At 39.1% G+C, this 17,532-nt stretch overlaps 1 protein-coding gene across 1 annotated transcript in view; it reads left to right on the top strand.

Moving 5' to 3' along the window:
- Positions 1-17,532, top strand: part of B3glct (beta 3-glucosyltransferase) — a gene marked incomplete in the record, with an annotated part of 128,668 nt that overhangs the window by 74,332 nt on the left and 36,804 nt on the right. The window contains 3 exon segments of the mRNA XM_017796090.2: positions 3,754-3,873; positions 6,242-6,311; positions 15,681-15,794. Of these exon segments, the coding sequence (XP_017651579.2) occupies positions 3,754-3,873; positions 6,242-6,311; positions 15,681-15,794 (304 nt within the window).

Raw genomic sequence — 17,532 nt, 5'->3', positions numbered from 1 at the left:
TTTTTAAAAGGGTGATTGGTATTTATCTATTTGTATATCCATCCACCTGTTTATTCACCAAGTAGTTGTTTTGCGTGCTTTGTATGAATAATGGCTTTGCAAATTACTATGATAATTCTAAAACTAGACTGTTAGCTCTCTGAGGGCAGGAATTGGTGGATACATATACCAGGCACAATACCTAGAAAATATAGAAATCTACTTATTCTAGGATGGTTGAAGGACCCTGTGAAAACATCGGCATGTTCCTTTAGTTAAGGAAATGTGTCTAGCAGAATTGAGGACATATTTTGAAGGAATAAGTAAGAGGTCAGTACAGAATACTGTTCCTTGATCTGTGCATGTAATACATGCCTTGAGCTATTGGAGAGAAATATACTTCTCACTCAGTAAAACATCAATACACTGTTTTCGTGGCTTCAGTTTTTGAATGACTTTGTCAGGTAAATCATAATATTACTGACTTTGGTTCAGTGTAGGTTTCCTATTAATATATAAGCCATAGAAAGAAATTTCTGTTATTTTTTCAATTAACTTCTCAGAAAGCAAATCATTTCTGTTCAATATATGATGTTTCATGAAAATGATTTACAATGCCCTGGAGTGCTTGGGCGTGTTTCCTTGAATGGGATAAAGACCTTGGCAGTCTTTATCCAGTTGGCTGCATTTTCTGGTCTCAGACTGGCAGACTGGTTGTATAGGGGCTGCACATTCTGTCCTAGTGATGGAAAGCAAGTCTGGCAATTTCAGGAAATTAATATTCAAAAATTATTGTTTATTCATTGCCGTTTAAAGCTTATATGCCTATCTTAAACAGCCCTGTGTTAGTTTGTGAGCCCAACTTGGGAGGGGTTTGTATGATACTGTTATTTTTCCATTTGCGGGTATGTGAAACATGATTTTTGTTTAGAACTTAATCTGAAGGATTTTGATAAATCTATTCTTTAGTTAAAAGAAAATATTATTTCTCTTTGGGTTGAAAATGGATATTGACATTTTATGTCATTTTTACTAATTTGAAAATCTATTAGAACACAGAACTTGAAATGTTTTGAGCCTCTATTCGTAAAAGACAGAACTAGGGCACTTTCTTCCTCCCTCATTCTCTCCTTCCTTCCCATGTTCCTTCCTTCCTTCCTTCCTTCCTGATGTTTTTAAATGATGAAAGAATTTATTTGAGGAGGAAATAAACCTTAAAAATGATTCTTTGACAAAAAGTAAGTTGTTGAAAAAGAGTCTCCCTAGATGTTTAATGACAAGTCAGCTCTGAAATAGATTGCTAGGCTTGAGAACTTGCTAAACAGGGAGAGCACATATTTCTAACATATAAAATAAACAAAATACCTGTGTAGCACACTTGAGTTAGAGAGAGAACATTACCATTGCATTGAATCTACCTGTAGGCTTCTCCCCTGTGCTCTTTGGCTATAGATATGAAAAGAATAGTATGCCCCCAAATTAGAGAATATATGCCCTTTTCTTCATTTATGAAAACTATGAACAAATCCACAAGGTAGGCCTAAAAATACTTCTAATGATTGTGATATGGGTTGCAAAAATACTGTTAGACATCAATTGCAAAAGCACAATAATAATAATACATATAAGGGTAGTTTATCATAATGAAAAATATAATTTTTTAAAAGTGGGTCACAGTCAAAAAAGAAAAATCCTGGAGGAAAAACTCTTGAATTATCCTTCCCTTTTTCATACTTTACAACATGTGAGTGTATTTATGAGTAGTATATTAAGTAGTTTTGTGTCCTTCTGGACTTCGTTAGCAGGTTTGTCATGAGCATTTCTGTTGTTTGAGGCAGATCTATGTTGATGCATGTACCTCTAATGAATTTTCACTTACTATAGTGGCTCTTGTATGAATATGCTACTGTTCACTTATTCTTTCTTTTGTTAGTGTCTGCTTGGTTTTTTTGTTGTTGTTGTAGTTATTACAATTATTGTTTCTACAAATATTTTTTATATGTGTCATGATTATCTGCAAGGGTTTCTCTAGTGCAAAGACTTTTAAACTTTTTTGGCTGCAGTGTTCTTTTTAAAAATGCATTTTTCAGTTAGGTATGGTAGTGCACTCCTTTAGTCCCAGCACTTGGAAGGAAGAGGCAGGCGGATCTCTGTGAGTTCAAGGCCAGCCTGGTCTACATGGTGAGTTCCAGACCAGCTGGAGCTACAGGGAGACCCTGACTCAAGACTAAAACGAACAAACAAAACAAATGACAACACCTCAAACAAACAGAAAACCATTTTTCAGGCTGAGAAGATAGCTCAGTTAGTAAAGTACTTGTTGTACAAGCTTGAGGACCCACATTCAGATCCCTAATGCCCACATAAAGAACCAGGTGCAGCAGCAACCTGTAATCCCAGTGCTGGGGAGGTAGAGACAGGCAGATTCCTGGGTCACAGTGACCAGCCAGTCTAATCAATCAATGAGCTCCAGTTTTATTGAGAGAATCTGTCTCAAAAAAATAAGGTGGAGAGCCATTGAGAAAAACCTTTATTCAGCTCTTTTCAGTATCTTAACTGTTAAATTTTTCATTTTTATCATTGTATATTTTTGGTAGAATATCTGAAGTCTTGTGGGTCTGATGAAATTGTACCTTCTGGCACTAATGCCTTGTCTCATTTCTGGGTGCTTTTTTTGTAGCTTTCCCTGGTACATTTGCTTTTCTAGAATTTTGTCTTGGCAGTCTTCCCAAGCCAGCGTTGATGTTGTAGGTTCAGTGTTAGGATCTGTGTTATCTTCTTCTCACCACTAGCATGTTGTGCTAACTTGAGACCACTTTAAAATATTTTATTATTTTTGTTTTTTGTGTATGAGTGTATTGCTTGCATGTATGTAAGTTCACCAGTGTTATGCAGTGCCCGAGTAAGTCAGAAGAGGGCATTGAATTTCCCTGGAATTGGAGTTATGAATAGTTGTTAGCCACCATGTGGGTGCAAGGATTCAAACCTGGGTCCCCTGCAAGAGCAGCCAGTGCTCTTAACCACTGAGTCATCTCTCCAGCCCCTTGAAACCACTTTAAATCTCTACGTTTAACATGTCTTGAGACCTTCCAGGAAGCTCACATCATAGAGGCCTCATTTCTCACTGCAGAATCTCTGAAGACATTCGGAGATTATTTTTGCCTCCATCTAGCGCCAGGGCCCAGCTTTGTGTGAGCATTTGTTGTCAGCCACATGGGACCTTGGAGGGATTCTAGGTGTCCTGCTTTTCCATCAGAAATGCAGCGTTTCTGAGTGTCAGCTGAGGTCTACCAAAGCCTTTCCCCCAGCTGCTATGCACACACTTTTGTCCTCACGGGACTTGTGTGTCAATTTAGCATACATTTAAACGATTATAAAGATGTTTGAACCAATGTTTTTAGCTATTATCAGCAAATCAGCTGTTTAGGATATGTAATTACTGGACCACAGGCAACCAGAGCTATGATCCTGTTTCTGTGGTGTTTTAGAGTATCTTTTTCCTAAAACCATTTACTGTCATCTTTGGAATTTTTAGGATGTCAGAATATTGATTTATGGTTAATTGTTTATTGGTTATAAAAGATCAGTTTGATCTGGTTTTACTTAATTTTTTTTTTTTAGCTGAAAAAACAGTCCTGCTGAATATTAGCAAATTGATATGTTTCAACCAAATACTCAGAAAGAGTGTTCTGCTGCTCCTTGAGGCATTTTGTGCTCTTCTGTTTGTGGTTTTTACTTACATCCCTCCTCACCACTGGTCTCCTGTCTGGACAGATTGCCCTCTACATCTGGGACAAAGGTGGAGGATCTCCTCTCACTTCTGTGCCTGAGCTTTGTATAGAAGGCATGGACTCCCGCTGTGCTACCACATTCCATTCTTTCCTCCCACTGTGTGTAAGTAATAGAAAACTTCCTTGCAGACCAAAGAAAAATTTACATGTTGTGTATTATGTTGTCCTGGCATTTTTACATACTTCAAAAGAATCAACCTTGGCTCCAAGCCAGGCCTCAAATATATGCCATATGTTTAATAATAACAGCCTTATAGGTAAGTACTGTTGCTACCTCATCTTTCATAGTGAGGTGAGAGATGCAGGGAAAAGTTAGTGTTACTGGACCCCAGTCTGTCTGTTCACTGCTTGAAAGTCAAATCTGGGAGATAAGACTTGATCAGAGACAAATCGGGTTATTCAAGAACTGTCATATGGAAGATGGAAACTACCTTTTCCCAAAGAAACTATCTTCGAGAACTCAGGCACATGAAAGGGTTTTTGTAGGTAAGGAAAGGAGGTGCAGTAGGGCAGTGGGGTCTTTGTCACCTAGGGCCCACCCTTCCCTCCCCTTCTTTCTCCCCATCTCTTCCTTCTCTCCTTCCTTTTCCTCCCCTTCCTTTTCCTCCCTCTCTCCATCCCTCCTTCTGTCCAGTTGCCACATCACAGTTGACACTGATCTCCTGGGACTGGTTACAGACATACCACAGTAATTTATATGTTTTGTGTTCGTCGATACACAGAATTAAAGAATAAGAAGATGCATTATACATTCTGATGTTACATCTGAAGGTCACCAGATGTTCTGTAAATCTGAAGAAAGATTACTTAACAGTTAATCTTAATCATTAAGGTATAGATTTTCTTTAGAATTTAGAATTCCAAAGGAAGGGAAGCAGAAACACCTCTGCCAAGCTCAACTGCAAAAGGAGCAGCCACCTGCTGGGTGCTTGCTGAAGGCCACATGACCAGTAGTGATAGCAGTGAGGGTTGTGTCCAGCACTGTCTCACTCCAGACCCTTTTCTGCTTTTGAGCCCAGGGTCGTATCCTTTGCTAATACCTATGTTGACTGGAATTTTTTATCTATTTCCTAGAAAGGTGATTGAATTTTCTAGAATTCCCAAGGCCTCTCCCCAAGCAGGTCTCCACTACTCTGTCAGCCGGTGACCCTGCTTTCGATTTCACCTGAGCCTACCCAGAACTTTCAAAGGAAACTTAGTTGCTCTGGAGGACCTGTGGTCTGTGCCATCAAGTGCCTGAAGACCCTGAAACTTACTAACTTACTAGGATGTTAATATTTTTTTTCCCCTAGGAAGAACAGTGTATGTTGTTCTTAGATTAGTACAGAAAAGACATGTGTTCCATCTTAAAAGATACATACACACACACACACACACACATACACACAGTGAAAATGGAGGGAGTGTGTAATGTTTACAGTTTCTGAAGAGCAACTAGTCTTTCTAAACATGCAACCTGCTTACTTTGTAATGCTCCTCCCAGTACCTTGAGTGACATGACAGCATGACAGAACCGGGGTTAGGTGTGCCACTATCAACCAGCCGCAAGTCTCAAGTGATGGCATCACCATGACTCAATGTTATTGTAGCCCTATAACAGGTAAGAAGGGGTCAGAACACATGCCCAGGAAGTGGTTGAAGGCCTCTGGTATGCATTGTCAACAAATTCCTCTGTGCCCCCTTTTCACTTGTGTGATCTTCACCCTCCTAAAAGTTTGAAGTAATCCTATCTTTGGCAGTACATCCATGTCCTAGACTTTAATGGCCAATAAAAGGTCACAAATAACTTTCAACACCAAAGTAAGATCAGACCCAGAGAAGCAAATATCTATTATTTTTGCTAAAATATCCCTTTTGTCAAAATCTTCTGTAGTTGGGAAAAGGAAAGGAAACTAACATTTATTGGTCAGCTACTTTGTGCTTAATAAAGTTAATAATAATGGAAACCTTGTGGAGGTTATTATTCCCATTTTCTAAATGACCAGATGGAAGTTCAGAGAGCTTATGGACTTGTTAACATGCCTCCTGGTCTGTAACTGCTAGACTAGGGTGTAGGTCCAAGGCTGAGCTGGGATGCAAGTCTAGGGCAGAGCTGAATTGTTAGAGGTCCAGGACTGAGTCGGGATACAAGTTTAGGGTTCAGCTGAGTTGATGGAGGTCCAGGGCTGGACTGGAATGCAAATCTAAGCCTAGATGAGATGAGGTCCAGGACTGAGTTGGGATGTAGGTTCATGACTGGACTCAGATGCAGGTCCAAGGCCAGCCTGGGATACAGGTTCCATGTTGGCTGACTGCAGAGCCTACATTGTCATCTGCCCTACAGTTCCCCTTTCTTCCCTGGCAACAGGATATCATGACATTGTTTAATTTGAACTCTAGATTTAAGCTCTAATGTAGGCATAGAGTAAATAAAATGCTGACCCATAAATGTGAGTATTTTCTCTTTTACTTCTTTTTTTGTTTGTTTTTAGGGAAAACCAGTGAAGAAGGAGGATATTTTTGTTGCAGTAAAAACATGCAAGAAATTTCATGGTGATAGAAGTATGTTTTGGGTTACTTATTTATACTGAACTTTTAAGATTCAAACTGCCTTTGAAAAAGCATGTAAAACAGGTGCAAATTCAAGATAATGAATAAAGATAAGTGGACTGCTGAAATGAAAGTGGTTATTTAATCAGCTTCCTCGCTGGGCCACTTGAATCACTGAGCTCAATTAGGAAAGGCAATTTTGTATTGAAACATGAGTGGCCATAGAGCTTCTAAATATTGTTTAGATCAGTGCTTTAAATTGGAAATGGAAAAGCCCAGCTGTGGTAATCTTGGAGACAATATGTGGATAGCAGTTCATTCAGTAAAACAACATCCCATTGTGTGCAGGCTGTTTCTGAGCTGTATGGAGAGTATCAGGGTCTTGCAGGGTAACAGAACACCAACAAAGAAAATTCTTTTTATGTCTACTTCAGACGTCCACATTGGTGCTTTAAAAACATTTTTTTTTACTTATTTATTTTTTATGTGTATGGGTGCTTTCCCTGTATGTATGTAAGTATGTAAGTGCCCCATGTGAATGTAATGTCCCCAGAGCAGAAGAGGACGTTGGATCCCCTTGAACTAGAGTGACACATTGATGTTAGCTGCCATGTGTGTTCTGGGAACCAAACCTGGGTCCTTTGGCAGCCAATGTTCTTAACTGCTGAGACATCTCTCCAGCCCCTACACTGGTATTTTTTAATGAAGATACACATATTTGCTCTTTGAGTAGCTATAATGGAGAAAAGAAAAAAGAAAGCCACCTTAGAAACAGTGATCTGTCTTAAGGAAATCCTGGCATGAAGTTTTAATTTTTCCCCTCTTTTTCTAATTGAAATATATGAATTAAATGCAATATATTTTAACTGTATTTCGATCCCCTCCCCTATCTGCACCCCCTTTCTACCCCCACTCAATTTCATGGCGTGTGTGTGTGTGTGTGTGTGTGTGTGTGTGTGTTTGTACCTTTTAAGGCCTATAGAGTAAATTTCTGTCCCCAAATGTCCTTTGGTGTGGATCTACAGCTGGAGCTACAGGGAGACCCTGTCTCAAAAAGACCAAAAAAAAAAAAAAGAAAAAAAGAGACTTTAACTCTCCCCCTTCTATCAGCTATCTGTTGCCACAATTTCCTTATGTGGGGTTGAAGCATCTTACCTACTTCTTCATGTCCTTGCTGGAATTTTTTTCTGATTTAAGCTTACATGGGACTTGTGCATGCTGTCACCATTGATGTGAGTTCATATGAATAACTGATCAGTTGTCTGGAAAACTATTTCCTTGTGGTAATTCACTACCTATGGGTCTTAAAAATCTTTCTGCCACCACTTCTGCAATGATCCCTGAGTCTTTGGAGACAGAGGTTTGAGATAGGTGTCCAATTCAAGGATAATCACTCTGCAGTCTCTTATTCTCTGCATATCGGCCAGTTTGGGTTTCTGCTTTAATCACCATCTGCTGCATAAGGAAGCTCCTTTGGTGAGACTTGAGAGATACATTAATCTCTGGGTATAACAATAAGTCATTAGGAATCAGTTTAATACTGTATCTGTTTAGCAGAATAATGGTATTAGGCTCTCCCTTATGGCTTGTGGCCTATTTAGCCACAGGTTACTAGGCCTGATACCAATGTCAGGTATGGGCTTCATCTTATAAAGTGACCTTAAATACAATTATAAATTTATTGGTTACTCCCATAATATTTATGCCCCAATTGCACCAGAGATCATATTTTGCCAGGCCAGTTGTTATTGATGTACACAAGATTCATAGCTGGGTAAGCTTAATGACTTATCTTCTCTTCTGGTAGCAAGCATGGCACCTTCTACAACTATGAAAACTAGCCAGTAGAGATGAAGCTTTGAAGTTTTCCTTGATTTTTGAATCAAGATGAAGCTTGTTTTTTTTTTTTTTTTTCCTTGTTTTTTTTCTATGGCTTATTTATGTAGTGCCTTCAGTATTAGGGTCTTACTGTGAAGTTCTGGTGTGTAATCAAGAGCAGGGGCAATGGCCAGTATTGTTTGAGGGTCTGTGGGACCCCTGATGAACTGCTTCAAAAGAGGGAGACCATTCCTGGCATTGGGCTTTTATTTTGTTAGTCAATGCTGTCTAGTAGGGGCAATGTTCTCCTGTTACAAGATAGTATATATGTGTATGTATACACACAGACACACATACACACACATGCATGACTTTATAAAGCTTCTATAGTGGTAGGTTTCCATATGACTTTTTCTAAAGGCCTTTAATGTTATCCCTCCCATCCTCCCTCTTCTTCCCCTCCCTCCCATTCCCCCCCTTTCCTATTCTGTTATCTCGCTTTCCCCCCTTTATATCACTGCATTCTGTCTCCCCTCCCATGAAATGTTGTTTTGATTGATTTTTTTGGTGTCATTACAGGATTTTTGTTAGTTCTGGTGATAATGTTAAAAGAAAAAGCGCATCCTAAATATAGATCGATGCAATTTTAGTTTTTATGCTCTGCATCAAGCAACATTTCTCTGATACTCATTTGCATTATCTAATTTTAGCTTATATTCTTTCCTTGTAAAGACTGATTTCGCAGGGTGTGGTATTTATGTATAGGAAATATTCCTAAAGCGGCTGTCATTATCATGGGAGTAGAGTGATAGGGAATTCATTTATATATTTTATGCAACAACATGATCCACCTAGGTTATATTTTAAAGGAGAAGACATTTTTTAAACAAAAGACAATTACAGTTTGGAGTTGTGGTATTGCCTATGATATCAGCATCAATTAAAATGCAGTAAAAGTATATTAATTGTACGTCTTCATATTTGCCTGAAATTGTCATACCAAATTCCAAAAACTTTTAAATATGATGAAATAAATACATCATTTATTATACAAGGAATCTTAAAATGCTATTAGGAATCAGTATAGGTGTTCAAATAAGATTTTTTGTTAATCATAAATTTAATATCTAGAAGAGCTTTGTGGGGTGATTTTGTTTTTTAAAAAATATTTTATTTATTATTTTTATTTTATGTGTATGAATGTATTGCCTACATGTAGGTAAGTGCACCCATGTTGTGCAGTGCCCACAGAGGTCAGAAAAGGGTGTCGGATTCCCTGGAACTAGAGTTATGGACAGTTGATCACTTCCATGTGGGTGCTGGGATTCAAACCCAGGTCCTTGGGAAGAGCAGCCAGTGCTGTTAACCGATGAGCCATCTATCCAGCCCCTGTGGGGTGATTTTGAAAAATATCTTTGAAGAAGAGTGACAGAGAAATGAATTAAATGGTTTTTTAATTTCGTTTTACAGAAAAAAAATCTTCAAATTGATTTAGCTGATCTTGGAGGTGCCCTCAGAATAGTGATTATTTTTGTAATATTGATGTTAAGAAGTGTGGGGAATGAGGAGTGATGTTGTGAGTTTTGCTTTAAAACACATTTTTAGATGATAAAGAAACAGAAAACGTAGGGATTCACTCTGTGGTTTTCCATATTTTACAGAAGTGAAAATTTGTTCATTTCAATTTATTCATTTTGAATAACTTGGTTTTCTGATTTCTTTAAGGTTGATATTTTATTTTTCAGATATCTAATGCTTTTACACTTGAATTTCAAGTTAAAGGTCTTTAAAAATTACAGAATCTTAAAGTTCTTAGGAATATTAAAAATGAACCTCCCACAGCTGATTTGCTGCTGTGGATTTGGATCCGTGGTCATTGATGCATGAGACCTGGCAGGTGTTACAAAGCTTTCATACTTGGGTTTCTGCGCAAGCCAGCTAAACTTTGATGTATTGGTTTGCAAAGATAGCCTAAGGGCAGCTGGTTTTAGGGACTTTGGTCCCCCTTTTGCTGGATGAAAGCAAAGCTTGCTTGGCCACTGGGCTCTGTCTCTCCTTTAGAAGTAGTCTAACCACCAGTTGGCACGAAGACTGATCCAGTCATCCTGTCAGTGACAAAGACAGTGGCTGTGCTGATAGTTTTGACATGTCCTAGTGTGTGTGTTACAGCTAGTCCACCATCTTATTTTATGTTGACAATTGCTTGTGATGTGATAATTACTGTTATATACTCGATATTGTAGAGAAAGCTGGGTAGAATGATACATAGCTGTCCCATATCCTGTCCCACATTATTACTGGAAATTTTGGTCCTGCTGTGGTTGCCACATTTTACAGGGAAATCGGGGTCCCCTCTTGGGGTTCTTAGTCTTATTAATAAAAGAATTTGAGAATGATTTTATTAGAGTTTAAAAGGAAAACTCCAAAGTAGGTGAACTGTAAATCATAGCAGATGCCCAGGGGGAGATAGAGAAGAGCAAAAAGCAAGAGCCACTCTGAGTTAAGCCTGGCTGGAGGTCAGCCACACAGCTGACAAGTAGCCACACCATGAGAAAAGGAGCTTTAAGAAAAGAGTAAGGAAGCCCAGTGTGCCAGAGAAAACATTCTTAGGCTCTGGTCAGTATCTAAAAGAGGGATAGAAAAGAAGAAAAAGGAGCATAAACCTTTCTGAGTCAGAACTCAGAAGGTGAGCAGACCTACTAGAACCTCATGGTGACTTGTAGAGGCTGTACTAGGGCTGGGAATTTTGGAGGGAAAGTACAGTATCTAGGGGCTTGAGAGATGGCTCATCAGTTAAGAGCACTGGCTCTTCTTGCAGAGGACCTGCATTCTGTTCCCAGCACCCACATGGCAACTAACAGCTGTTCGTGACTCCAGTTCCAGAAGATTTGACACCCTCTTCTGGTCTTCATAGGCATTGCTCCCGTGTGATGCACTTACATACATGTAGGTAAAATACTCATACATATAAAATGAAAATAATAAAATATCAAAAGTACAATATCTCATCAAAGAGATCATTATTCTACCTTTTTCTTTAGTATGGCTTAAGATGAACCTTCCTGAAGGACAGTTTTGCCAGGTGATTGACTAGTACAACTGGATTAACTCTTCTTTTTAAAATTTTCTTTTTTATTTTTATTTTATGTATATGAGTGTATTGCTTGCATGTATGGAAGTACACCTGTGTCATGTGATACCCATGGAGGTCAGAAGAAGGCATTGGATCTCCTGGAACTGACAGTTGTTAGCCACCATGTGGGTTCTGGGATTTGAACCTGGGTCCTCTGCAAGAGCAGTTAGTGCTCTTAACTGCTGAGTCATCTCTTTAGCCCCAACTGAATTAACTCTTAAGGGAGGAGACATGGCATGTCTCCGGTTAGAGGTAGATTCCATTTGTTTGTCTAAGAGGTAACAGCTTTCTCTTAATGGGCCTTCAGTGCTACTCAAAACACTATTGGAAAGAGGAGGCAGGACTGAGGCTTTCTAGCGCCAGAATCCCCATGTTATTTCTGCCCCAGCAGAGCTACACTGTCACCTCCTTGGATGTATTATAGACCCCACTTGATAAATTGCCTTTGATATTCATGTTGATGCTCTGCTATGCTCAAGGTCAGTTTGGGCTTGCCTAGAAGCTGTGTAGGTAGGCTTTTCATTTTGGGTAGCAATGACGATAGAGAATTGAAATCCACAGGTATCCTATAGCACACTGGGCTGGGGCTTCAGACTGTCACCCCTGTCAAAGCATAGTACTTTTATAGTCAAGCAGAATACACGGAGGAAGGGTAGTTTTTTTTCCTGTTCTCTGGTATAGAAATACTTGAAGGAACAATGTTCAAGTGGCAATGATGGGGGAAAGAAAACAGATAACCTATATTTTTGAAAGCCCGAGAATGGGCCATGCTGTCAGTTGTGGGCACACCTGTTTTATTTGTGTTTATCACCTTCCTGGAAGAGAATGAAGTACAGAAATGGAAATGGCTACTATATGACGAATTCGTTTATTGTACTGTCATGATGAACCAGGAAAAAGACCAACTTCGAATATTTTAATGATTTTGCTTTTTTCCCCTAAAACAGCTATATAACTGAATTTGCCTGAATTCTGACAGAAATGGACTAAGTCATTCTTAGAACAGTCAATAGTTTTTGCTCTAGAAATAATACTTATCAGTACCACTGAAGCATGTGAGCAGGAAAAAGCCTCTGACTTTTAATGCACAGCTTGATTACTTCCTTTTGGGTTAAGGAATTTTCATTGTGCCATGTGAACTGTCAGGAAACCTTAAGTGTTTTCTTCATTGCTATGCTATGTGGATCAAGTGCTGTCTCTGGTCCTTCTGGCAGCCCATTTTTGTTCATCAAATGGTAGGGCGTGAGTTGCTCTTCTCCTGTAGGCTCCCTCTAATTAAAAAGGTTAAGTGTGATTTGCTCAGCCATTAGTTCTTTTACACAGCTTCTCCAGCTCTTAGAAATAAACACTATTGCTTTCAGATTTAAAAAACAGACAAAACCCATCTGTTGTCTCTACTGCGGTGATCCTGTCCAGGAGAAGCAAATCTGAGTAAATTTATTAAAAAGCGTTGTAGCTACTGTCTCTTTGATGAAAGATGCTGCAAATACTGAGACAAAATCTGCCTATTTAAAAGGTGAGGCTTGCATTAAAATGCAGCCAGATGGAAGACCACACTAATAAGAAGAGGTGATTAATTATTAATGAACTGATGGGAGTCTTTTGTTGCCTGCTTTTTCCCTGGCTGGTGAATAGCTGAAGATGTTCCAGATGTTGTTTTCCATCAGACAGGAGGGATGTTTTTCAGGCTTAGGGCCACCTCAGTCTTCAGAAGTGAGAAACGAGCACACCCCCATGTCTCTAACACTCTCCTGGGAAGAGATGCATGATCTTGGTTACCCTTTTATGGTCACTGACTTATACCTGAAGAAAATAGCCCATTTCCCAATTGATGATAGCAAATTCTTGCTCCACCCAGGAGCCATAAACAAATATTCCAGTGACAGACAAGGGAAACTTAAATTTTTGAATAAGGGTGTCCAAGAGATCCCCCCAACAATACAGGCTACTGCCATTGCCCGTGGTTGCCTCCCCATACTTGAAGGGTAAGACTCTATTGCTGAAGACACCACACACTTTGGACACAGGAATTGGAGGAATCGAGCTAGAACTGACCTGGAAACCTCCCTGAGGTGTAACTCTCATAGTATTGGAAGGTGCTATGCAAGCCGTCAAGGGAGCAAAGTAATCAATAGTCCTATCCAAGCTGTTAAGCCTGTGAACCACAATAGTAGACTGCCTGGCAAGATATCCCTAATGGTACAATATTTCTTGAGAGTAACCAACAGCTGTCTAATTGGACTTAAGACCCACCTAATATGAGGGAACTCATGCCTGGTACTGTATAAACTCAGTCAACTACTCATGGCTGGAGAGGTCATAGATCCTAAAAGAGAAACTACTACCATTTTCCTAAATCAATATAGCTTTTAACTGTATTATAAACACTTATCCTTATACCCACAGATAAATGCAACCTTAACCCCTCATCAAAGAAGCTTCTTTTTTGCAGCAGACAGGCTACTACACAGTTCCACCACTGGTCATAATGCAGAGAATAAATGACTGTAGGGTGCCCAGCCCCAATTAGTACATCTGAAATACAATCCTACATCTAAGACTCGGGGAACATCATGGAAGAGGGGTCAGAAAGACTATAAGAGGCAGAGAACCCAGGATGCCTGCTGCTAGACAGTGTCTTCTAGATATTACAGGGATGTTGCATCCAGTGAAATTTCAACAATATGATTGCCTAAAGAAGACCTGCATAATGACCACACCAGTCAAACCACAGCAGTGTTCCTACAGCCTTCTCTGTTGGGGAGAAATCTTTGTAATCTGTCTTTTTATGATTACTAAAAATTGTATTTTAATTTATGAAAATATTAATGTGGTAATTTTACAAATATCAATAATTTATAATTTTTTTCTTAAAGCAGATGAAATAATGGATTATAAAATAATATAGCTTCCTATTTAGTAAATAAGGCTTGTCTGAGCTGGACTCTGAGTTTGCTGATTTACACAGCAACATACTCAGATTTTACACTGCCAGGACAGCTTTTGCATATAATTTGTTTTGATTGATGTTGGGCAAAAGAAAAACTCATCATCTAATGAAGTCTCAAAAAGTTAAGTGAAGATTTGATTCGAGTTAAGATTCTTACATTATTAACAATAAATAAGTTCTTTGCTAATAACACAACATAAACCCCTTCATGAAATCTAGAGATATACAGCCAATAACTTTGCAAACACAGATAGAAGAAAATAATCACTTGGATAGTGGATCAGGTGAATTACTATCAACTAGGTATTAGTCCAACCATCAGGTATGGGGGTCAGAGCTACAGCTGAGAACCTAAACCTAAAATTTAGGAAAAATCAGGAATATTTTCTGTTGTTTATATTTATTATATAAAACCAATTTCTCTGTTATTGATAGAATTTTAGAGTCTGTAGATTCTCAACTGTATGTCTTCTACATTTCCCAAAAGTTCAACGCCAGTATCAGTCATCATATATAGTGATTCTCAATGGCAAGGCCATGCTCTTGATAGAGTTGGGTAGGCCTATTGGAATCTAATATAGGCCATGTGCAATTTGAGAAGGTCTTCACCCTTCCATTGTCAGAGAAATGGATGTCTGACTCAGCCAGAACTACACAGAATATTTTAGTCCTTACATGTATTTCTATTACCTACTTGCCCCAAACACATTAAAAATAATCCATTTATGGGGGCTGCAGAGGTGGCAGTTAAGAGTACTGTACAAGCATAGGACTAGAGTTTGGATCACAACACCTTTGTCGCAAGCAGTGTGTGGTCTCATGCACATGTGTAGCCCAGCATTTAGGGACAGTGGAGACAAGAGGATGACTTGGGCTTGCTTGCTGGGAGTCTAGACTGCTGAATAACACGAGCTCCAGGCTCAGTGAGAAACAGTGCCTCAAAAAGAATAAGACGTAGAATTACAGAGGACACCTGAAGTCCTCCTCTGGTCTCTGTGTGCTGCACAGGTGTACATACCTGCACACACACAGACATATACCTCACATACATGCATGCAGGAGCACACATACAAAATACATTTAAAAAATCCATTTATGGATGAGTTAAATGAAATAAATCTATTGGAAAAAGAAATGATTCAAATGCTTATAAAGAGTAGTATTATTATAGTAGAAATGATTATTTCTAGTAAATATAATAAATGTAAATATATTAGTGTATTATTACATGAAGGTAAGTATCACAGAAATGAGATGTGCTGACTTTAGGGGATACAGACAGCCATTCAGTAAAAGTATTCGGTCATGTACGGCCATCAGCAAACAACACTGGTATTTCCCAGGGTTGAGAGCAAGCTCCAGCTCTTGGGACACTGAAAAAGAATGAGTAGAGCTTCTCTTTGTGGCTCATGCTGCCATTTTGAATTTTCAAGCATTTCGTTGCTGGATCTGTGATTGTCCCCTGTACCCTTTTTTTCAGTACCTATTGTAAAGCAGACGTGGGCAGGACAGGCAAACCACATCGAATACTACAGTGACTATGCAGAAAGTCCCATCCCTACTGTGGATTTGGGAATTCCTAATACAGACAGAGGTGAGTCCTTGCTTCTTACTACTCCCTTGATTAAAAATTCCCATTCTGTAAATACAGCAAATTAGGATACAGTGAAATCTAAGTACTATAGCCTAGTTTCTACCTCATGTTAGTTTTTGTCCCCCTCTTCCTCCACTGAACATCTTTACCTACAGATATGTACTGGCTCTTCACATAGGACTTCTAGGACAAGTAAAATGTTCTACATTTTTGGTAGGATGTCTTGTATCACAGCATTGAGCAGTTACAGTAGAGTTTAGCAGTAGGCTTTTCTTAACTTCACAGTCCATTGTGACTCTAACAGGATGTGCAAAGTTAATTTGTCATCTTCCCACACAAAGCTTCTATCCTCCCAAATCTGATGGTCTGATTTATATTTTGTATCCATCCTTGAGCAGCGTCTGATCCCATTCTACATGCTGCTTAGATGTAAAGAAAGCAGTATCATAAGTGTTAATATTCTGAGTAGAAAATTGTTGGAACTATAATGGCTTTTCTCTTCAGATGGGAGATTTTTCGAATTAAAACCATTTTGGTTTGGTTTGGTTTGATTTTGAGACAAAGACTCATATAGCCCAGGATGACTTTAAAGTCACTATGTACCTGAGGCTAGCCTTGAATTCCCTGATCCTCTTGCATCCATCTCCCAAGTGCTAGGATTATAGGCATATGCCAACATATGTGGTGTTAAAACGCTTCCTAAATTAAAATAATGGAAGTAGGGCCAGTGAGATGGTTCAGTGGGTAAAATATTTGTTGCACAAGCCTGGCAACCTGAATTTGATCCCCCAACTCAGTAGAAGGAAGGAGAGAACCAATTCTCAAAAGTTGTCCCTTAGTCTCCATATGTACACTGTGGTATGTACCTGCCCAGATTCACACACACATATCACACATACACATACAGACATACACAGACACACACAGACACACAAAGACACACACATACACACGCACACGCACACACACACACACACATACACACACACACACGCACGCACTCTAAATGGAAGTAGAATCTTGGCCATCTTGTCAGAAGTTCTTTGTTCATCCTGAAGTTTATGTAGCGTTACTGCCACATTCTTTCTTTTCTTTCTTGGTTCCCCATACCTTTTGCAATTAAAAATGAACAAGCTGACTCTCTTACTCTATGAGTAACTTGTTTTGTTAGTGTTGCTTCTAGTTCCCAGAGTGATATCATGTACCAAGTAGAATCAGAGGTGTGCTGTTCCTATGTGCCACCAAGTACTTACTTGAAATGAGGGGATGTTCCTCTTTATCATCTTGGATATTTTCTCCAGTGTCTTTCTATTGCCTTGGCCCAGAATTTAGCATTAAGGCAGCATCCTCTGTCTGCTTGTGTCTGAAGCATTGTGACTCTCTATTTGGCACTATGTTTTTAGTGCCTTTCTTCCTACGGCCTCTGTGTCTAGAATGTCAAAAACTTAGTAGTAAATCCTTGTCAGAGAAACAAAGGAGCAACCTGCACCTTTGTACCTTTGCACCTTTTCGTTTTTTACTGTAGCTGTAGTTTTCGGAGTTCTGACAGCTCCTTCAAAAGAAACATATCTAAGAAAAGAGGCCCTCCCCATATAATTGCCATGAAACTTAACAACTTTATTTGTCTGAACTGAAGATACTAATTCTCTCTGCTTCAAATTATTTGTGACTTTGTGTCCTTCCTCTAGTCTTTTTCACGCATTCACTTGGGAAATGGATGGTTTAGACAGGCTCTTCA

Source organism: Nannospalax galili, unplaced genomic scaffold, assembly GCF_000622305.1.
Source record: "Nannospalax galili isolate Female #2095 unplaced genomic scaffold, S.galili_v1.0 scaffold768, whole genome shotgun sequence".
Taxonomy (NCBI): Eukaryota; Metazoa; Chordata; class Mammalia; order Rodentia; family Spalacidae; genus Nannospalax; species Nannospalax galili.
The sequence above is the reverse complement of the archived record's forward strand: the minus strand, read 5'-3'. Positions and strand labels throughout refer to the sequence as shown.